The sequence below is a fragment of the Bufo bufo genome, chromosome 3, assembly GCF_905171765.1.
Source record: "Bufo bufo chromosome 3, aBufBuf1.1, whole genome shotgun sequence".
NCBI lineage: Eukaryota > Metazoa > Chordata > Amphibia > Anura > Bufonidae > Bufo > Bufo bufo.
In genome coordinates this window covers 469,880,820-469,904,779 of record NC_053391.1, presented here as the reverse complement: position 1 = coordinate 469,904,779, position 23,960 = coordinate 469,880,820, and the positions used below count along the sequence as shown (strand labels likewise).

The 23,960-nt window shown below is 42.8% G+C and overlaps 1 protein-coding gene across 1 annotated transcript in view; it reads left to right on the top strand.

The window, feature by feature from the left end:
* Positions 1-986: 986 nt before the first annotated feature.
* TNFSF13B (TNF superfamily member 13b) overlaps positions 987-23,960 on the top strand; it is a 52,910-nt gene continuing 29,936 nt past the window's right edge. Inside the window, exons 1-3 of the mRNA XM_040421983.1 lie at positions 987-1,524; positions 13,618-13,699; positions 16,354-16,410. Of these exons, the coding sequence (XP_040277917.1) occupies positions 1,045-1,524; positions 13,618-13,699; positions 16,354-16,410 (619 nt within the window). The 5' untranslated portion in view covers positions 987-1,044. The remainder of the gene's footprint in view (positions 1,525-13,617; positions 13,700-16,353; positions 16,411-23,960) is intronic.

Here is a 23,960-nt window from a genome sequence, read left to right as displayed (position 1 = left end):
CTCCTACCTAGTGCTGTCAGCATTCTAGCAAGGTCAAAACTGCAGACTCTCTTTAACTTTGGTGCCATTATGCTGAACTTATTGCACTGATTTATCTTCATTGCCAATGTTGGCATTGAAATCTCATTAGGTGATGCCTATACATAACCAACTTGTGTATGTCAATCATGTTTAGGAATAACAAACTAAAGCATTTGTGGGCTTGTTTGTATCTAAAAATGTATGTGTTTGACAGGTATAAGCATGGTTTACTAGTGCATTTGAAAAGCCTCATCATTAAAAGTAATCGGTATTCTGGTTTTAAAACCCATTTTCAAATACCCTTTTAGAAGTTAGTTCTGTCTTTGGAACCTCCATCAATTAACTAGTGTGGAGAGCCATTACAATGAACACTTCTCTTCCTAAAGGAACTATCTCACCCATGTAATAGAGCACTTTGATTGCAATGGTAAAGTTCCAACATTTTATTTCTCCTGTGGTGCTGAAATCACCTTATAAAACGCTGAGTTACCATAGAACAGTCATCTGCTCAGTGTCCTTCTCAGGAACTGTCATTCTCCAATCACACTCTTCTTGGCTTGAGTGACATCTGCCCAGCCACCAGCCTACACCGGGAGTCATCAATCAAGCCAGAAGGGGCAGGGTTGAAGCACTGAGTGTGCCACTGTGCCTGATTTGGACAACACCCAGATGACTATTTCATGGTCATCTACAATTTCACTAGACTGATGGGAGCATGTTTAGCAGATCATGTAAAGTAATAAGGCACTGTGGCAATTGAGGGGTTAAAAAAAGACACATAATTTAATACTTTATTAAAGTGCAGTGCCTATCTTCTTATAAATGACTGAAGTAATGAAGAATAAGGGGATGACACGCATGGCTTCCTCAAAATATAATTAAATATAACTTCCTTTCTAAAAGAAGAAGTTACTGAAGATTACACATAGAAATACATTAGTGCATCATAACATAGAATACAAAGGGACAATTCAAAAGTGAAAATGGATCCAGGAAATAGATCAGATAGAAGTAAAAGCGAGGATGACAAACCATACAAGTAATGCAAGTGAAATCCTTCTGGATACATCTCATTGCCCTGGAGTGAGATGTGAGCTGGGAAAATCTGTCTTCGTATTCAAGCACAGCATGGATTACAAAGGGCCAAGTAAGAAAATCCTTGGATATCCTATAGAGAACTACACAATGGATGCAGAAATAACATCAACAAATTATCTTCCACCTGTCGTTGAACAAAAAAGGATTTACTACTGTTGCTACCACTACCAAAAAGGCGTTTTCTTAACTACCTGTCTTCCCCTCATCATCCTTCTCTTCTCCTGCCTTACTGTTGTACTTCTTTATAATGTCATTGCTTTGAAAACAGAACTGGCAAACTTGCAGGCTGAGCTGAGATCATACAGAAGACTTGACAGAAGTCACCTTTCTTCTACCTTTGTGCTGGAGAACAACCACAATGGAGCAAACATTAAGGCACGCAGAACCTGGGGTGAAGATTTGCAGGTCAGTGTCTATAGACTTTTGTAAATTATATATAAATAGGCAGATAAAAGCCAAGAAGAAGAGAAAAAGGGAAGCAGTGATTTGCGGTAGTTTAAAGGAGTTTTCCAGGATTCATATATTGAAGACCTATTCTCAGGATAGGTTATCAATATCTGATTGGTGGAGGTCTGACTCTCAGCATCTGCACCAATAAGCTGTTTAAAGTGGCTGCGGTGCTCCTTGAGAGCTTAGGCCTCTTCCTAGGCCAGTGACCTCACTGTATATAAGTCACGTGGCCGAGGTACAGTTCAATCCAATTTAAGAGAATGGGCCTGAGCTGCAGTACCAAGCACAACTGCTATACAATGTACGGCACTGTGGTTCATATGCTGTGAGGAGACCTCTTAAAATAGCTGATCGGTGGGGGTGCCAGGTGTTTAACCTGAGGATACATCATTAATATAGGAGTACCGGAAAACCCCTTTAAAGGGACACTGACAGGCCTTCTGAGCATAATTAGCTCTTTATATGCCCCCCTAGGTCTTATAATAAGTTCCCAATTCATATAAGTATTATCCCTGTGCGCATTATAAAACGTTAAAAATAATCTTTATAATCACCTCTCCTTTCTGCCCAAGGGGCGTTCTTTGTGGCGCATTTGTGCCCAGCCGCGTCCCAACTGCCGGGTCCTTAGACACGCCCATCTCATTAGTATTCACTTGGCGCAATGTGATCCCGGCGAGCGAGGGTGACGGGCGCATGCGCATGATCTCCGAATGTCGGGTACTGAGAAATACCGCCCAGCGAAGTGAATACTAATGAGATGGGCGTGTCTAAGGACCCGGCAGTTGGGACGCGGCTGGGCACAAATGCGCCACAAAGAACGCCCCTTGGGCAGAAAGGAGAGGTGATTATAAAGATTATTTTTAACGTTTTATAATGCGCACAGGGATAATACTTATATGAATTGGGAACTTATTATAAGACCTAGGGGGGCATATAAAGAGCTAACTATGCTCAGAAGGCCTGTCAGTGTCCCTTTAAGTCTAAATAGGTTCAATGTTGTATGCCAGTTAATAGTTTAGTAAGGCCTCATGCACACGAACGTATTTACTTTCCGTGTCCGTTCCGTTTTGTTTTTTTGCGGACCGCAAAAAATTCTGTTTACGTATGTCCGTATTTCCGTTCTGCAAAAAAATAGAACATTACGGACAAGTATAGTACTGTTCTATTTGAGGCCAGCTGTTCCGTTACGCAAAATACAGAACACACACGGACGTCATCCGTATTTTTTGCGGACCGCTAAATACATACGGTCGTGTGCATGAGGCCTAACTCTATATATACTGATTGAAGCTATGTTATTTTCTGATACAGAGCTGCAAATCTGTAGCAAACTCCCACGCTCCCTCTAGTGGTGGCTGCAGGCAGCCATAATGTTACATTCCAAAGGGAACTTGTCACATTGTACCTGCAGGAGAAGCTGAATAGTTTGTGTTATAGTTTTGTGGAAAAATATTCAGTATAACTTAAGTGATTGATAGCTCTGTATGTGCAGTAATACAGCGATGGATGTCAATCACTGAGTAGGACCACCAACTGGGCTTTTCAGAATGGGCAGAGCTTTAAATGAATAGAATGCAATTTATATTGAATCTTTTCCCACAAAACTATACATCAATCTGTTCATTTTCACCTGTCCTTTATAACATGCTGCCTGCATAATGCATTAATCTCTTATTAATAAATATACACACACTCACACTCCCCAACATTGAAATTGTAACATCCAAAAGGAAAAGTGGAATTATGGAAATCACACGATTGACAGACATGTTAATGATATGCAAATGATAAGCAAGTGGAAACAAAATATTCAAAACATCTTAATTTATTCAGTATTGAGTGCCAAGCTCAGAAATACATGCACTTACACTTATGCCACGCTGAATGCACTAGGACACACATCATCTTGATCTGCTCCCTTTGCATTCGCCAACCAATGATGTTCCAGATCTGCTGGGAGATGGGAGACGTCTGGATACGTTGCAGGCCATGATAGCACATTTAGGCCACACAGGCTGCTCACAGTAGAACAAGCAATATGCGGCCTGGTGTTGTCCTGTTGAAAAATGGTTCAAGGGACACTTTGGAGAAAGAGCCAAACCACTGGTTCCATGACTAAATCAATGTAATGCTTAGCTGTTAGTGTACCTTGATTGAACTAGAAGGTCCGGCTACCATAGATTATACTGGTTCACACCATAATCCCAGGATTAGGACTGGTGTAACGTTCCCTTGTAAAGGCCCTTTCAATGGTGCTGCCCACATGGCGACTATCACTGCTAGATATGAGCGAATTTCTCCAAAATTAGATTCGGCCGTTTCGGCAAACTTTCAGAAAAAATTTGGTTCTTTCCGAATTTATTAGTGGCAGATTGCGTAAAAAAAATGGCTATTTCCTGGCTGCAGAGAGCCTGCATAGTGGTGTATAACACTGTGCCTTGCAGTAACACGCATAGGGAGTCTGCTGTAGTAGTGGAACAATACTGTGAGTCAGTATGACATGTAGATGACAGGCGTCGCTCTTAGAATCACTGCACACTTCACTTATTTGGGCAGTGATGGGGCCAAAACTGACCAAATAACTCAAGTGTGAACTCAGCATTACAGGTCAATGTTAGCGACAGGTATAAAGAACCGTGCAGAGGCCCAAGATCCTACTGTAGTGTGAAAGAGCGCACTACTTTTACACCAATTCACTGATTCCACATAGATTTCTACAGAACCTGTTCTATTAAACGCTTATACAAGTAGAGTCCCCCTTACAGAATGGAGTGGGTGTCAGCAGTAAGTTTGTGTTGACGTCACTGATTATTTTGCCCTTCCTCTGATCCATCAGAACAATAACCCCAAAAAAACGGATCCTGTCTGTGGAGCATCTGCCTTCACTCGGTCAGAATTTGGTCAGTAATCCATCAGTATTGCTAAAGCCCAAAAAGACAGGAGTGGATTCAAAACAGATGACACGTGAATGGAATATTTGCATGTCTTTTGTGTTTTGTACCAACTCCCGCTTTTGGCTACCAAATCATAAGCCAATTCTGATGCAAAATAGGGACCATGTCATACAGGTCTTACAGCTGTTACATAGACAGTATCCGTTGTGCGTCTCATTTTTACTTCCTACTGACAGTTCAGAAGGGTCAAATAAATGATGGTGTCAGCCAGGCCAAAAGGCAAAATAGTGGCCCAGTCATGAAGTGGGGAGAGTGGGAACAGCATGAGAAGTCCACAGAGTGGCCCTATGACATATTGGTGAGGTGGAAGAAGCATGAGGAGACCACAGAGTGGCCCAATGACAGTGTGGAGGTGTCCGCAGCACCATCAGCAGGCCACAGAATGGCACAATGACAGAGTACGAAGGGGGCGGCAGCAGCATGAGGAGACCACAGAATGGCAAGGTGACATAGTGTGGAGGTGGAGGCAGCATGAGGAGAGCAAAGATTGGCAAGGTGACATAGTGTGGAGGTGGCAGAAGAATGAGGAGACCACAGAGTGCCAAGGTGACATAGTGTGGAGGTGGCAGCAGAGTGGCAAGGTGATACAGTGTGGATGTGGCAGCAGCATCAGGAGGTCACAGAGTGGCACATTGACAGAGTGTAGGTGGCAGCAGCATTAGGAGATCACAGAGTGGCAAGGTGACATAGTGTGAAGGTGGCAGCATCATGAGGAGACCACAGAGTGGCAGACTGCCCACAGATTCTACAAATGGCCATGTTCACTTCTGGCGGCTTAACAAAAAACTGCCACACTGCCGAGTAGGTGATTTCATCCCCCCGGACACGTTTGGATCCTGACCTTCCACTGCTGCCCCCCTGCTGATTCCCGGCCACGCTAGCAACTTGATGGCTCCGCAGCTGCCTCATGGGCAAGCTGCCTCCCTCTCCTCCCAATGATGATGAAGCCCCTATTTCACCCGGCTTCCTCCTCAACGGTCTCTGGGTCAGGAGCCTGACCGCTCGCAACACCAGCTCCCACGCCACTCTCCTCATCACTACTTGCTTGCCTACCGGAGGAAGCAGCGGATGTCTCCTCCACATCTTGGCTGGCCTGTAGCTGCTGACTGTCCTCTATTGGCTCGTCCTCGCTGTATAGTGAAGCTGAGCCCACAGCATATAATAGTTCTTTGGCTGAAGGAACAGAAAAAGACAGAGGCAGGTTGAGGACAGGTGAGGGTACAGGGCCTGCTCCTGGACCATGCCATCTAAGGGTTGTGTCTGTTGAACCCACCGACTTTTGGCTTGGGGTGTCTGATGTCACTTGGGAGGAAGTGGATGACCGAGTCAACCATTCATGAACCGCTGGGTTACTGGTCAAGACACAACCGCTAGATGACACCGGGAGTTCAGGCCTCTCGCTGCGACTCCTGCTGCCACGCCCCCTTACTCTGCTGCGACCTTTTCCCACGCCAGAAAAATTTGGGCCTCTAATACTCCTCTGTGCAGGGCCTGGCACTTCTCGGTCTGACATAATGTTCGTTTAAATAAATAAAAAGGAAATTAAAACACCAATAAAAAATAAAAAAAGTCTGTAATTTTCTCACTTCACCACTTCACCACACAACGGCTAATAAGCCCTTTTTATCCACACTAATACATGTCAAAAAAAGCTTTAATATACTGTATAACTGCACAGTTGAATGGCAAATGGACCACAAAAGGCTTTAGAACATATAACTGTACCGCAGAACTTCAATACGCTTTTTTTGTGCCACTAATTTATGCCAAAAAGGGCTTTAGAACATATAACTGCACTGCTGAACGGCAAATATGTATTTTTTTGCCACTAATACATGCCAAAAAGGGCTGTAATTTTCTCACTTCACCGCACAACAGCAAATACAATTTTTTGTGCAACTAATACATGCCAAAAAGGGCTTTAGAACATAAAAGTGCACTGCTGAACGGGAAATAATATATATTTTTTTGCCACTAATACACAACAAAAAGGGGCTTTAGAACATATAACTGCACCGCTTAACGGCAAATATATATTTTTTTGCCACTAATACACGCCAAAAAGGGCTGTAATTTTCTCACTTCACCACACAATGGCAAATACTTTTTTTGTGCCACTAATACACACCAAAAAGGGCTTTGGAACATATAACTGCACCGCTGAACAGCAAATATATTTTTTTGCCACTAATACACGCGAAAAAGTGCTGTAATTTTCTCACTTCACCACACAACGGCAAATATTTTTTTTTGTGCCACTAATTAGTGTTGTTAGTGCTCGGGTGCTCGAGTAGAACACCTCAGGATGCTCGGGTGCTCTACCGAGCACTTGAGCACAATGGCAGTTAATGGGATAAGCCGAGCATTAAACAAGGCACCCCCTGCTCTGAAGAGGTGTCTGGTTCACATAAAAAGGTCAGAAATTGATGGAAACACCACTGAAATGGTTCGGGATCAGCATGGGGAGGATGTCTGGATGCATCTTGGACTCCCAGGTCGCTGCTGGGAATGATGTTGTCAGAATAGTACGCCAATTTTACAGACTGACAATAATACGCACCAAACCAATGATAAAATCGATTTTAGAGGAAAAATTGTTAGGAAACCTTCTTTCCTGTATATTTACTGGTATATAAAGTGCAAGTGCTGCCAAAAATTACAAGGAAGAGGCACTCCGATACAACCTGTATATCAGATAAAGGAGGGCCTCATTCACATTGTGGTACAATTGTTCAGGTAGTGGGACTCCTACACTCATAAAGCCTATACACTAAGTGAAAGGGTTGCCAAAAATTACAAGGAACCAGCACTCCAATACACCCTTTATTATACATAAAGGAGGGCATCATACACACCCTTGAAAAATTATGATTGATGGCCTGCTGGTGACCCTCAAAAACATTAGGGGCGAGGGCCTGCTGCTGATCTAACCATCGAAAACATTAGAGGTGAGGGTCTGCTGCTGAGCTGACCATCTAAAACATTAAGGACGAGAGCCTGCTGCTGAGCTGACCATCGAAAAAATTATAGTTGAGGGCCTGCTGCTGATCTGACCATGGAAAAAATTATGGTTGAGGGCCTGCTGCTGAGCTGACCCTCTAAAACATTAGGAGCGAGGGCAGCCTAATGAGCATGTTGATATGATGGAGGAGGAGGATGAGAAAAGGAAGATTGAACCATATACCCTTTTTTATGGTGGAAGGGGTGCATGTGAATACATTGTAGTCAATACACCATAAAAGCCACATTTAAAGTGCTTTTATGTTCAGCCGATTTCCTCTGGTGGAGTAGAGAAGTCAGGGGCAATCCAGGCCTTGTTCATTGTGATAAGAGTCAACCTGTCAGCATTTTAAGTTGACAGTCGGATGCGCTTATCAGTTATTATGCCACGAGATGTAGCGCAGATAATGTCGCTGTCCGCAGCGTCTACAGAAAAAGTACACTGGATGTCACAGATATTTTTAGTACGCGCGCACGTTAAACAGGAGATGTAGCGCAGATAATGTTGCTGTCCGCAGCGTCTATGGAAAAAGTACACTGGATGTCACAGATATTTTAAGGATGTGCAAACGTTATACAGGAGATGTAGCACAGGTAATGTCGCTGCTGCCACCAGAGGCTAATAAAAAATTACAGGGAATGTGTCACAGCTATTTGGGATGCGCAAACATTATACAGGAGATGTAGCGCAGGTAATGTAACTGTCCGCAGCGGACATCATCTACGGAAAAAGTACACTGGATTTCACAGATATTTTTAGTATGCTCACATGTTAAACAAGAGATGTAGCGCAGATAATGTCGCTGTCCGCAGCGTCTACTGAAAAAGTACACTGGATGTCACAGATATTTTTAGGATGCGCAAACGTTATACAGGAGATGCAGCGCAGGTAATGTCACTGTCCGCAGCGTCTACTGAAAAAGTACACTGGATGTCACAGATATTTTTAGGATGCGCAAACGTTATACAGGAGATGCAGCGCAGATAATGTGGCTGTCTGCAGCGGACACTGTCTACAGAAAAAGTACACTGGATGTCACAGATATTTTTAGGATGTGCAAACATTATACAGGAGATGTAGCACAGGTAATGTAACTGTCCGCAGCAGACACCGTCTACGGAAAAAGTACACTGGATGTCACAGATATTTTTAGTATGCACACACGTTACACAGGAGATGTAGCGCAGATAATGTCGCTGTCTGCAGCGTCCAAACAATTGCAAGCTATTTAGCGCAGGTTGTGCTAAAAATATATATTGCTGCCAGATACAAAAATAGTCCTTAACAGGACTTTTGGGTCTCTAACAATTGCACGCAATTTAGTGCAGGTTGTGCTAATAATATATATTGCTGCCAAATACAACAATAGTCCTTAAAAGGACTTTTGGGTCTCTAACACCAACTCTGCCTAACAAAAAAATAAAATTCAATTCCCTACACTATCTGTCCCTTCTACAGCACAGCTCTCCCTGACTAAGACTGGCTGAACCACGTTTCATCGGGTGCTTTATGATGCGTTCCGGCCAGCCAATCACTGTAATGCCAGTAACCAACATGGATACGGCATTAGGCTACATGCACACGAACGTAAGGGGTCCGTGCCCGTGCTGCGGACCGCAAATTGCGGTCTGCAATGCACTGGCACAGACCGTGGAGCAGACGCATGCGGATCGCGGACCCATTGAATGAGGTCCACGATCCGCATCCGACAGTCCACACCGCTTTTTTTTGCGGTGCAGAGGCACGGCCAGAAACACCATGGAAGCACTCCACCATGGGGCAGCGGATCACGGACCCATTCACTTTAATGGGTCTGCGATCTGGCCGTTCCGCATAAAGATAGGACATGTTCTATCTTTTTGCGGAATGGAAGTACGGGACTAAACCCCACGGAAGCACTCCGTAGTGCTTCTGTAGGGTTCCGTGCTTCTGTTCCGCACCATTCCACATCTCTGGATTTGCGGACCCATTGAAGTGAATGGGTCCTCATCCGTGATGCGGAATGCACACGGAACAGTGCCCGTGTATTGTGGATCCACAAATGCGGTCCGCATTATGGCCACGGAGCGCACACGTTTTGGTGCAATAAGCCTTAACAGACACCTATTTCAACAAACAGTGCTGTACTGTACAGCATGAAGCATAATAGATAAATAACTTGTTAGTCATTAGATAGAATGCCAATTTCAAATCATTTCACCATGTCACAGATCAAAGATCTTCGTCCAATGGACTAAAGTCAAAAATTGACCATATATCCAACACTAAAAACTTTCAGGGTGCTGATAGCAACCTATAATTTTTTTATCCTGTCGTGTTAATGAAAATACATGATCTATAAAATCTTTTTAGTGTTTCGAAATGTAGTTACTTTTAATAATTTGAAATAATTTAAAGGGAACCCGTCAGCGGCAAAAACCATCCTAAACCGGAAGTAGTACCTTAAAGTAGCCAGCAGTGTATTTCTAATGATCATTTTCTTCCTGCAGTCAGATGTGGTAAAAGCATGAAAAAAAGTTATTTTATACCCTGCGCGTACTATTTTCCCATCATGCCTGAAGTCAAGGGGGCAGTGGCCTCCTTGCTTCAAGTCAAGGTAACCACGCCCCCTTCCCTGCCCCTTCGCTGTGACTGACAGATAGCTGTTCAGCAAAGCCAGACGAGCTCTCGTGCATAAGGGCTGTCAGTCACAGTTGCACACAGTGTATAATAATAGACTGTGTAGTTTCTCAAAGTATCAACCCAGTTTTTTTTTATATGAACATAGGCTGGATAAGATGCTGTACACTACTTAGGGTACTTTCACACTTGCGGCAGAGTGATCCGGCAAGCAGTTTCGTCGCTGGAACTGCCTGCCGGATCCATCAAAACGTATGCCAACTGATGGCATTTGCAAGACTGATCAGGATCCTGATCCGTCTTACAATGGCATTGAAATGCCGGAACCGCCTTTCCGGTGTCATCCGGAAAAACGGATCTGGCATTTATCTTTATCACATTTTTTTCCGTCTGCGCATGCGCAGACCAGAAAGACGGGTCCGGTATTATAACAAAATAATAGCAAAGACAGGTGCACTCTGCGGTCTTACTAAACCCTCAAACTGATTTTAAAATTGAGAGATTAGCCAACATATCCTACGGTGTAGGACATGTCTGAGCCCGAGCACCGCGCCAAAGTTTCTCAAGTAGCTCGGGGACCTAACACTCACCTACCTGTGCCGTATGGGCAATACCAGGAGCCAGTGGGCAAATTACAGGAGCATGAGGCCGACTCATAAACAACTCACCAGTTACCTCCAGCATGTAGCCATGCTAGCAATAGGAGGAGGGAGGAGTCTGCGAGTCCCACTCAAGACTAGCTGGAAAGGCCCAGGCCTCAGACATGTCCTACACCGTAGGATATGTTGGCTAATCTCTCAATTTTAAAATCAGTTTGAGGGTTTAGTAAGATCGCAGAGTGCACCTGTCTTTGCTATTATTTTGTTATATTGCTATATTGATTATCACATCCACATAATTGCTATCTTGTGTAGGATGTCTATTGTGGTACTTGTGGTTCGCTGCGGGCATCCTCCACTGTATGCATTTTTGCTGGGGATCGTCATTGGCAACGGGCCACAAGTGCAGGATTTGCTCCCCTATATATATGCACAACTGCATGTGGGTTTAAACACTTCCTGCTTGTTTAATACCAGGCCATTCTTTTCAGTTTGTATTTATAGAGATGCCTGGAGGTGTATAAACTCCAATTTAAATGTGCCTGCTTTCCATCTACAGGCTACATTTAGGTGCACCTGTGAGGCCTGGGCCTTAACAGCCAGTCTTGAGTGGGACTCGCAGACTCCTCCCTCCTCCCATTGCTAGCATGGTTACATGCTGGAGGTAACTGGTGAGTTGTTTGTGAGTCGGCCTCATGCTCCTGTAATTTGCCCACTGGATCCTGGTATTGCCCATACGGCACAGGTAGGTGAGTGTTAGGTCCCCGAGCTACTTGAGAAACTTTGGCGCGGTGCTCAGGCTCGGATCCGGTATTCCAGTATTTTGAATGCCACATCCGGCACCAATACATTCCTTTGGAAAAAAATGCCGGATCCGGCAATCACGTTTTGTTTGGCCGGAGATAAAACCGTAGCATGCTGCGGTTTTATCTCTGTCTTGATCAGTCAAAAAGACTGAACTGAAGACATTCTGATGCATCCTGAATGGATTGCTCTCCATTCAGAATGCATTGGGATGAAACTGATCAGTTCTTTTCCGGTATTGAGCCCCAAGGATGGAACTCAATGCCGGAAAAGAATAAAGCTAGTGTGAAAGTACCCTTATTTATACAGTCAGTTCCATAAATATTGGGACATCGACACAATTCAAAATTTTTTGGCTCTATACACGTAATTTAAGGGTATTTACATCCAAATCAGGTGAACGGTGTAGGAATTACAACAGTTTGCATATGTGCCTCCCACTTGTTAAGGGACCAAAAGTAATGGGACAATTGGCTTTTCAGCTGTTCCATGGCCAGGTGTGTGTTATTCCCTCATTATCCCAATTACAATGAGCAGATAAAAGGTTCAGAGTTCATTTCAAGTGTGCTATTTGGATCTGGAATCTGTTGCTGTCAATGCTCAAGATGAGATCCAAAGAGCTGTCACTATCAGTGAAGCAAGCCATAATTAGGCTGAAAAAAACAAAACAAACCCATCAGAGAGATAGCAAAAACATTAGGCGTGGCCAAAACAACTGTTTGGAACATTCTTAAAAAGAAGGAAAGCACCAGTGAGCTCAGCAACAACAAAAGACCCGAAAGACCACGGAAAACAACTGTGGTGGATGACCGAAGAATTCTTTCCCTGTTGAAGAAAACACCCTTCACAACAGTTGGCCAGATCAAGAACACTCTCCAGGAGGTAGGTGTATGTGTGTCAAAATTCAACAATCAAGAGAAGACTTCACCAAAGTGAATACAGAGGGTTCACCACAAGATGTAAACCATTGGCGAGCCTTAAAAACAGGAAGGCCAGATTAGAGTTTGCCAAATGACATCTAAAAAAGCCTTCACAGTTCTGGAACAACATCCTATGGACAGATGAGACCAAGATCAACTTGTACCAGAGTGATGGGAAGAGAAGAGTATGGAGAAGGAAAGGAACTGCTTATGATCCTAAGCATACCACCTCATTAGTGAAGCATGGTGGTGGTAGTGTCATGACGTGGGCATGTATGGCTGCCAATGGAACTGGTTCTCTTGTATTTATTGATAATGTGACTGCTGACAAAAGCAGCAGGATGAATTCTGAAGTATTTTGGGCAATATTATCTGCTCATATTCAGCCAAATGCTTCAGAACTCATTCGACGGCGCTTCACAGTGCAGATGGACAATGACCCAAAGCATACTGCAAAAGCAACCAAAGAGTTTTTTAAGGGAAAGAAGTGGAATGTTATGCAATGGCCAAGTCAATCACCTGACCTGAATCCGATTGAGCATGCATTTCACTTGCTGAAGACAAAACTGAAGGGAAAATGCCCCAAGAACAAGCAGGAACTGAAGACAGTTGCAGTAGAGGCCTGGCAGAGCATCACCAGGGATGAAACCCAGTGTCTGGTGATGTCTATGCGTTCCAGACTTCAGGCTGTAATTGACTGCAAAGGATTTGCAACCAAGTATTAAAAAGTGAAAGTTTGATTTATGATTATTATTCTGTCCCATTACTTTTGGTCCCTTAACAAGTAGGAGGCACATATACAAACTGTTGTAATTCCTACACCATTCACCTGATTTGGATGTAAATACCCTCAAATTAAAGCTGACAGTCTGCAGTTAAAGCACATCTTGGTCGTTTCATTTCAAATCCATTGTGGTGATGTATAGAGCCAAAAATCTTAGAATTGTGTTGATGTCCCAATATTTATGGACCTAACTGTATGTGGTGCAGTCAGTGTTATGTGCCATATGTGCTGGGGGTGGGGAACTAGAGGCCCACCTTACTCAGAGGCCCACCCGGGGATTCCCAGCCTGGTGTTCAAACACTTTAACGCTACGCTATTTCTGAGAACATTACTTATAATGCACAAAATCTGTTTAATATTTTTACAGACAGAGAAATTTTCAGATGTCCAAAAAGAAGGCAGTTTACCACAAAACACACGATCACGAAGGCATGCGTCGGATGGAAAAGGTATGAATGTACTGTGCTGAAATTGAGAGCTAAGTGATTGTCCTTTTCTAGGAAATTGCATTCAGTTGAACTCAACGTTTGATGATGAAACTATGTACTAGACATCTAGTAACGAATTGGGATTTTGGGAACTGAAACATTATGTCAGTGTTTCTTTGGATGCAATACACCCACTGGCATTACGTTGTGCTTTCTACATATAATAACTTGTAATTTAGTGTTACATATTTTATTACTTTTCTTCAAGTTCTTAAAATCCCCAGATCTTATATTCATTCATGAATCCACTTCAACAATATCACTTTAGTGGTTAGGGCTTAGCTTGCTAGGTTACCCCCCAGCCAGAGATTAGTTTTATCAGATGGGTGTCCCCTGGTACGCATACATGACTAATACTTATTTTCATGCTTTTGGTTGTGAAATGAAACAAAACAGAATCAGGGAAAAGGAGGATATCACATTAAACCATTTGTTTTTTTCAGACCATATATAAAAGCTCTTATTGCATTGATTTACTGATAACAATGCAGTTGAAATTATGACTTGTTTTTGGTCATTTTTAAGTCACGCCGATGGTAAAAGTTACTGCATTCTTGTGTGCCATTATTTTCTAAATTAATGCAACTCCCTCTGATGCTAGTGCAAGTTCAAGAGGAGGGTGCTGGGTTTAGTCTGGATAATATTTGTCTACACCTAGAATTATGCTGATTTGCCTTTCAGCAGCTTTGGAAAACTGGGTAGCATGTGTCTGTATGCTGGAGATGAAACTACATATATAGTATATACTCATGGTTGTCCTGATAGTATATTTATGTATATAGGGGGTCATTTATTATTCTGAAATATGCCTATATTAGGCGTATTTCAGGCGCAAATTGCGACTTTTCACTGCTCACTCCAGGTCTAAATAAGTGGATGTGGGCACTGTTTTAGCCGTAGAAAAAGGTATAAATGTAAGACAGAACTGGCTGAGGAAGCGCCGAAGTTATGTAGAAGCCTGTGTCTCTTCATAACTTTGGCGGATCCTCAGCCAACTTAGGGGTTTATTAAGATTGGTGTCTAAAACAGCGGTCTTAATAAATGTGCCCCAAAGTGTATACAGAATGTATGTACCAAGTGTGGCCTCCATTACATCTCTGCGGAAGTTGTTACCCAGCTTTTCCAGACTGCTAAATTCCAAATTTGCCTAGTAATATTGTGATAAATCCCTTCATATGGCTAGACCAACTTGCCCTTTAGGGTTCTGAAAAAGCTAGGTGACAACACTGTAAAGCTACCTTAGTGACAACAATTTATGTGGCCCTGGTACCATATGGTAGATGCAGACAGCATATCAGGGCAGCAGTGTGTGTATTTTATATAACCAATATGCCCCCATCACTATCGCATAAAGGATGTTACCCAGTATTCCCAAACTGCAGAATGCTTATGTTTAATTGGTAAATGGATCAGTGTGAGAATAAGTCTCTCTCTAGAGTTGTCAGAGCATAAAATATTATCCTGCCCCTAATCAGGCCAGAGGTGCCTGTGCAGTTTCCCTGGTTAGGGGGTGGACAATAGCGCTAGAGAGATATTCATTGTCACACATGTGCTGTGGTGATGGAGTGCAGGGGCAGGCCACAAACTCATCATCAGTAATGATTGGCATGTTCATTGTGGGTTGTAACTTGGCTAGGATCACGTCCACAATGTACAACGCATGATCTAGGAAGAGCCAGGAGCATCATTTGACCGGGGAACGCAGCACTGACCCAGTGGGAACTTTTAATAATTGTCAATAGAAAAGTTATTAATCTCATCAAGGTGGGGGGATATAAAATAATTTAAAAAAGATCTCGGAATACCCCTTTAAGCCCTGCCTCTCGACTGAACTTCCTGTTGAGTATGTGACGTCTGGGGAGGGAAAAAGTTTTCTGTGTGCAAGATCTCTCCTAAACTGCTTAGGACATAGACAGAGCTGTGTGTGCACTATCGATGTGCACTACGGATGAAATGTGTTATTTAAATTTTTTTTTAGGGTTTAGTAATCCCTTTAAATGTAGCTTTAAACAAGCACTGATCAACAGGCTGTATCATTGATCGGCATTTGTTATAGGTCGAAAATGTACCCATATAAAAGGACATTAAAGGGGTTGCTTCAACTGGGACTTTGATGGCATATGCCATCAACGTCAGATAGGTGAGGGTCCAACCTCTGAGACCTACATCTACCTCTAAAACGTGTCCCAGAAAGTGAATGTGTGGCATGCTCTCCATTTATTTCTATGGGAGTTCCAAAATTAGCTGAGAGAACTAGCTCAGCTATTCTCGGGAGTCCCATAGAAATAAATGGATAGTGCACAGCGCAAGTGCGGCCAATGTTGCATTTACTTCTATGGAACGGCCAGAAATAGCCAAGCCAGTGCACAGCTATTTTTGGCAGTACCATATAAATGAATGGAGGGCAAATGTGCATGTGCAGCTAGAGGTTGCAACCGCACCTATTTGACATTGGCGGCATATCCTAGCGACATGCCACCAATGTCTCAGACAAGACAACCCCTTTAAATTCAAGCGCCTAACGATAATTGTTAATAATAATACCAAAAACAAAGATTGTGAAAGATGCTGTTCAATGGCTAAAGTTTGGTTACAAGAAATTATTTTGTTTTTAGTTCACCATTCCTGCTTGCAACTAATTCCTGACAAAACAAGAAATACAGAAACTCAAGGTTGGTAAGACATTCTTCTAGTTTTTAGGCCTTTTCAAGAAATGTATTGTCATTGCTATAGTTCTAAATATAAAAGGGGGAATTTATCCTGAGTGTAATAATAGAAGTCAGTTTTCCTTGAGTCTGCATTGTCATACTTTGCTCTAAAATTATGAAATGTTGCACATTGTTTCTTAAAGGGGTTGTCTTCTTTTTTTTATATTGATGACCTATCCTCAGGATAAGTCATCGATACCAGAATGGCAAGGGGGGGGGGGGAGGTTCGACTCCCGGCACCCCCGCCAATCAGCTGTTTAAACAGATTTTTTATTTACCTTTTTTCATTTTTTTATTTACCATCGCAACTGCAGCAGTGAGCAGGTGTAATTATAATAAGCTGTTCCATTCATTTCAGTGGTATGGCTCCTTCCTATTCAAGTGGAGATTGGGGTCATTGAAGAGATTGGGGCGGCCTAGATCTTATTACACCTTAGCATAGATTATCAATATAAAAAAAGTGGACAACCCCTTTAAATTTGTTTCAACTTTAATCCTAATAATTAAGTCTAGATATGTTCCATTTTTATGCTGGTTAATGTTCGGTAAACACCAAACTATAAAGTCGTAACTGTGCCTTTGTTATGCAGTAAAATTAGTTTTTTAAAGGGGTTCTCTGGGAATTAAAAAAATGAAAATATTTAAATATTACTTTATTATAAATATATTCTCAAATACTTTTCATTATTTATAATGGCTTATTTTCTCTAGGGAGCAATCATCAGGGGAAACAAAATGGCTGCTGTCCCATTAGTTCACACAAAACCTGTCCTGATCACACATGAGGACAAGTTACTTTCTACTCTCTACTTGTCAGGGATTATTATCCTGAATACAGATTATAAGACCGTTAGCTGAATCTCTGGGGAATTTAGTTCATGAGAAGACATGAAGTACAGAGAGGATGGACAGGACAGTGTAACGGGGTTCCGAAGGTGCACTCGGTCCCCCATTGCCCGCAGAACTGTTGCTTAGCTTTGGGAATGAGGATCTGTGTTTGACCTCATTCCCAGGGCGGCTTTACTGCTGGGTGGCTCCCTGCTCCTAAGTCTGCCTTGAGCGCCGAGCTGATCACTCGGTGCTCAACTGGTTGGTTTGTCGGTCATGTGACGCTGGCCACGTCACATGACCCTCACTCCCCACTATAAATACAGGCAGCCTACTAGCCACAGGTTGCCTGTTAATTTCTAGGTTCCTGGCTATTTGTTGGACTACTGAATACTCACCTGATTCCGTTCCCTGACGATCCTTTTGCCTGCTCCTCCTGTACTGCGCATCCGTCCTGGTATTGTGACCTCGGCTCCCACCTGACTACTCTCTTAGAACTCCTCATGTACTTCTCTACTCTCCTGGTATTTGACCCCGGCTTCTCCTGACCATTCTTTGCTTAACCCTTTGTACTGCGTAGCTCTCTTGGTTCTGACCCGGTCCGTTCATGTTCCGTATTTTGTCTTGTCTGTCTTCCCTGCACGTATCCTAAGTTAGGGACTGTCGTCCAGTTGTCCCCTGTCATCAGGACTCGTGAGGCAAGTAGGCAGGGCCAGGGGTGAGGGTGGAGCGCAGTGGTCACTGTTTCCTGAGGCGATCTGAGGTAATTCAACAAACTTTATTCAGACACAAACAATATAACAAAGGTTATAAACTGTCATATCTATATAGCCTACAGGTGGCAGTAAACATGTTAACATGTATAACTCCTAACATCCTCCCTTTCTTGTGAAATCAAGTAATATATAACATAAAATGATTGGATACCACAATACATTCCAAAGGTGACAATGTTTTTTTATAATGTATCTAGCATACAAAATCCTTATATCTTGTTGGTGTTCTAATAACCCTAGTTCTAGTACGTCTTGGTGTGGCAGGAGCTTCACATTGTTGCATATGATCATCCATCCCTGTTTCTTTGGGAGTTGTCTCATCTGGAGATGTACCTGGTGTAATCACTTCACTTATTTCAATGTCAGATTTGTCATCTGCAGTCCTCAGAAACTTCCTATTCCTTCTGTACAACTGTCCATTTGCTTCCACTTTATAAGATCGTGGAGCAACTTTCTCCAAACAAATACCTTGTCGCCAAATTTCATCTGTTGACGACAGCGATGGTTGTATTCGCACTGGTTGACCAATGCTTAGTTCGGGAAGTTCCTTGGCTCCTTTATCATAATATGCCTTTGCTTTTTTGCGTCTTTCAGTTAGGTTCTCGACCACTCCTTTTATAACCTTTGGAAACAGCAGTTTCTGAGCAGTCAGAAGTAAAGTCCTGGTCCTTCTTGACATTAGCCGTTGTACAGGACTACTGCTGGTGCCTTCTGATGGGGTATTTCTCCAGTCAAGAACCGCTTTCCAGATATCCTTGTCATCTCGTTTAGCTTTCTTTATGAGTGTTTTTGCTATTTTTACAGTAGCTTCAGCTTTACCGTTGGACTGACTGTGATATGGGGATGATGTAAGATGTTCAAATTCCCACTCTCTACAAAATCGTGCAAACTCTGAGCTGACAAACTGTGGTCCGTTATCTGTAATTACAGAATCAGGGATTCCATGTCTGCTAAAATGTGCTTTGCAACAATCTATAATTGTTTTAGAGGTGGTATCAGAAACTAAATCAATTTCCCAGAAATCTGAATAATAATCAACAATTATTAAGTAATCTTGTCCTGTTAAGGAAAATAAGTCCATGCCTAGTTTGCTCCAGGGTAGAGTGGGCAATTTGTGAGTCATCAGAGGTTCTTTTGTTTGTTTACGCATATACTCATTGCAAGTATTACAGTTCTTTATTGCCTCTATAATCTCTGGGCCCATGTGTGGCCAAAAGATGACATCCTTGGCCTTGCGAAGGCATGCTTCTATTCCTAAGTGGCTAGAATGAGTCCTCGCTATCATTTCTGGGCGCATGTTTTTTGGTATGATGACTCTGTGTCCTTTATACAGAATTCCATTTTGTATGCTTATCTCATCTCTAAAGCCCCAGTAGTCCCTGATACAAATCGGTATTTTTTCTTTCTGGTCTGGCCATCCTGTAAGAACAGTAGTTTTTAATGCTTGCAAGACTTCATCTTGTTCTGTGAACTTCTGAATTTGTTGTAGGCGCAAATCAGACACTCTTAGATATTCTGCAAAGTTTATCTCTTCCAGTTCCTTAGAAAATGCATCCTCTGATTGCATCAAGAAAATCTCATAATCTGGGGTGTCCTTGTCCATTGTTTTGTGAGGTAATGCTGCTCTTGATAAGAAGTCTGCAATATACATTTCTGATCCTTTTTTATAAACCACATCATGTAGCATCATGCGCTGTAGACGTTTTGGTGCTACTAGGAGAGATTTTTAAAAAATGCTCTCTAGTGGCTTATGATCAGTCTCAATGTTAATAATATTTTTTCCATGTAAGTACTGATTAAACTTCTGGCATGCATATACAATGGCAAGACATTCCTTTTAAATCTGGGCATATCTTTGTTCTGTTGAAGACAGTGTACGTGATGCAAACGTCACTGGCTGACCCCCTTGCAAAAGTGTTGCTCCAAGACCTTTTTCACTGGCATCACATTGGACTGTTACTTCTTCATTGACATTGTAGTATCTCAAAACTGGATGTTTAGTAACAATATCTTTTATTTGCTTGAGGGCTTCATCATGGCTGGATTGCCAGGCCCACAAGCTGTCTTTGTCTGTCAGTCTGCGTAGTGGTTCACATACATCCAAAAGATGTGGTAAGAATTTTGAAGGGTAGTTTACAAACCCTAGCAGTCTCTGAACTGCTTGTACATTGTCAGGCTTTGGTACCTCTAAAATTGCTCTGACTTTTTCTGGATCAGGACGCAGGCCTTCTGCTGTGAGTAACTGTCCCATGTATGGTACCGAAGATAGCCTCAATCTCAGCTTCTTTTTATTGAATTTTAGGTTCAGCTTTCGTACTCTCTCTAAGAGTCCAATCAAATTCTTGTCATGATCCTTTGTGGCCTCCTCTGTAGTGTCACCACAGCCATACACCAATATATCATCTGCAATAACTTCCACTCCGGGCAGGTCTTCTACTGCTTCATGTTGTCTACGTTGATATTCTTCTGGTGCAGTAGCAATCCCAAAAGGCATGCGTAGCCATCGGTAACGCCCAAAGGGAGTCCAGAATGTAGTGAGATAACTGCTTTTAGTGTCCAGTTTTACTTGCCAGAAGCATCCTTAGCATCTAAGACAGAAAATACTTTTGCATTTGTTAAACTTGGCAGGATTTCCTCTATAGTGGGCATTGGATAATGTGAGCGTTTTAGTGCTTTATTTAAGTCTTTGGGATCAATGCATATTCGCAGCTTGCCTGGTTTCTTAAGAGCAACCACACTACTTATCCATGTCGTAGGTTCTATGACCTTTTTTATCACTCCCAGTGTCTCTAATCTCTCTATTTTCGCCTTTAAAGGGAACCTGTCACCGGGATTTTGTGTATAGAGCTGAGGACATGGGTGTCTAGATGGCCGCTAGCACATCCGCAATACCCAGCCCCCATAGCTCTGTGTGCTTTTATTGTGTAAAAAAAACGATTTGATACATATGCAAATTGACCTGAGATGAGTCCTGTACGTGAGATGAGTCAGGGACAGGACACATCTCAGGTTAATTTGCATATGTATCAAATTGTTTTTTTTTACACAATAAAAGCACACAGAGCTATGGGGCTGGGTATTGCGGATGTGCTAGCGGCGATCTAGTAACCCATGTTCTCAGCTCTATACACAAAATCCCGGTGACAGGTTCCCTTTAAGTCTGCTTTAAGTGGAGCCGGCACTCTACGTGGTTGGTGTTGAACAGGAGGTATTGCTTCATCTATTTCTAGGTGATACTCTCCAGGTAGACACCCTAGTCCTTTGTCATATGTCTCTATATTCAGTTGTGATCATTTCATAAGAAAAGGGTGAAGTTGTAGTTGTTTGCTGGTCATCATGTAATAATACATTATGTTCTACATTCAGTGTAAGGAGGCCCATTTTCTGACCTGTTTCTGCTGAGAGAAGTGGTTTGTGTTTACCTTGGACAACTTGGAATTGCAGTGTATAGGTTTTATCTTTATATGTACAATTTAGATTACATTGGCCCATAGGTATCATATAGGTATCATTGTACCATTTTAATTTGACATTACTCTTCTGTAATGTTGGCTTTCCTTCTTTAACAATTTTGCAATAGTCTTTGTATGTCATAAGGTTGCAGGTGGCCCCACAGTCTAACTGACAGTGTAACCTTTCCCCTGCTTCTCTGTCAATGCTGAGTTCTAGTGGTACAAACCACTGTGATCCCGGACTGCTTACTGCTCCTATTTTATGAATAATAGTGAATACTGATTCTTCTGAGCTGCTGCTCTTGATCTGTGCAGCCATATGTATTCTGGCATTTGCTTACTGCCTGCATACTCTAGAAAAATGGTTTTGCTTTTTGCATTTACTACAGGTTTCTCCATATGCAGGACAGTGGTCTCTCCCCCAGGGGTGGTTGTTTCCACAGTATCTACATCTGATTGTTTTTACTTTGCTTTCTTTCATGGGCTTTTTATATGTTTTAGCAGTATAATGTACAGCTTCAGTTTCACTTTTGCTTTCTTGCATTGCTTGTATTTGCATTTCTGTAAGTTCATGGCTTCTACACATGTCAATGGCTCTCTGTAGGTTCAGGTCTGGTACTCTGAGCATTCGCTTTCTAGCATTAATGTCTTTTGATCCCAGAACTATTCAGTCTCTGGTAAGTTCATCATGTAATACTCCAAACTCACATGTAGCGGCAAGCTGCCTCAGTCTAGTCACATACTGATCTATAGTTTCCAATGGGCCTTGGTTTGTGGTATTGAATATGTACCTCTCATAAATGATGTTACGTGAAGGCATAAAATGACTCTGTAATGCATCCAGAGTTTTCTCTATGTCCTGCTTGTCGGCATCAGAGAGTGAGAGGTGCTGATAAATACGCAGACAGTCTCTCCCATCACTGAGCGCAGTGTCGCTATCCTTACCGTGGAGTCTTTCTTATCAAGTTCAGTTGCCACCTCATAATCTTCCCACTGGGATTTGAAATATGTCCAGTTAACTGCCAGGTCCCCTTTACAGTCCATGGGAGACGGCACAGGGAAGTTGTTTGCAGCCATTTTCTGTAACACTGTGTGTATCTTATTAATAAATTACCAGAGAAACTGTTCTTGTTGATCTTTTGTTCTGATATTAGGACTTTAGTGGTTTCTAAAACACCAAAGCCCTCTCCACTTCTGACACCATGTTTCCTGAGGCGATCTGAGGTAATTCAACAAACTTTATTCAGACACAAACAATATAACAAAGGTTATAAACTGTCATATCTATATAGCCTACAGGTGGCAGTAAACATGTTAACATGTATAACTCCTAACAGTCACTATCCTTCCCCCTGTGTGTGTGTGGACGTGACCGTTACAGACAGACTGTGGTAAAGGAGACTGTATACAAGTGCTGCTGCTAGGGTGGCCACTGACTTTACCCAAGAAAGCCGGGCCTCACTGGCCACGCCCCCAAATGGATACACCACGCCTACCTCTGTGAAGCCAAGCCCCAGTGAAGCTACGCCCCCATCGCCAGCCAGGGAAAAAACGGGGGGAAGAAATTTCTGTGGAGAAGGTGAGCTGGGGGCAGCCGGGGTGCTTCTCTCCCCCTCAGTCAGCCACAGGGAGCCATGTCTGCAGGCACTAGTGACTGACTGGGGGTGAGAGAAGCCTCAGTCATTTGCTGCAGCTCACGTTCACACAGTGCAGTGCTGCTGTTTGAGCGTGAGCTACTGAAAGGGTGGACATCCTTGTGTCCGCCCAGGCCCTGCGCCGGACGGAGGACAGGGAGCCAGAAACCGGACTGTCCGGCCTAAAACTGGACGTCTGGCCACCCTAGCTGCTGCTCATTAGCCACACCTCACCCTCCTCTTATGTCTCCTCATCATTTCCATTCCCACAGAGATTCACCTGTATTCAGGATCATGATTCCTGACAGACAGAGCAGAGAGGAGGATGAGGCAGCACTATGGCTCATTGTGGTAAAGTAACTTGTCCTCCTGTGTGATTAGGACAGGTTTTGTGTGTACTGATAGGACGGCGGCCATTTTATTTCTCCTAATGATTGCTCCCTAGACAAAACAAGCCATTCTAAGTAATGAAAGGTATTTGTGAATATATTTATTATAAAATAATATTTAAGTATTTTCATTTTTTTAATTCCTGGAGAACCCCTTTAAGAAGAGCATGATCAGCATCAGAGCAGTGAAGATCACTCCCCCTTGTGTTGTGGCCCTCCCCCTTGCATGTACCTCACCATTTTTGCATATCAGGCGCTGCAACTACTAGCCTCAGTAATTCAGGAATGGTGGAAAGAGGTTGGTGACAGAGACAAAACAGAACTGTATTAGGCTACTTTCACACTAGCGCTTGATCGGATCCGTTCTGAACGGATCCGATCATATTAATGCAGACGGAGGCTCCGTTCAGTACGGATCCGTCTGCATTAATAACT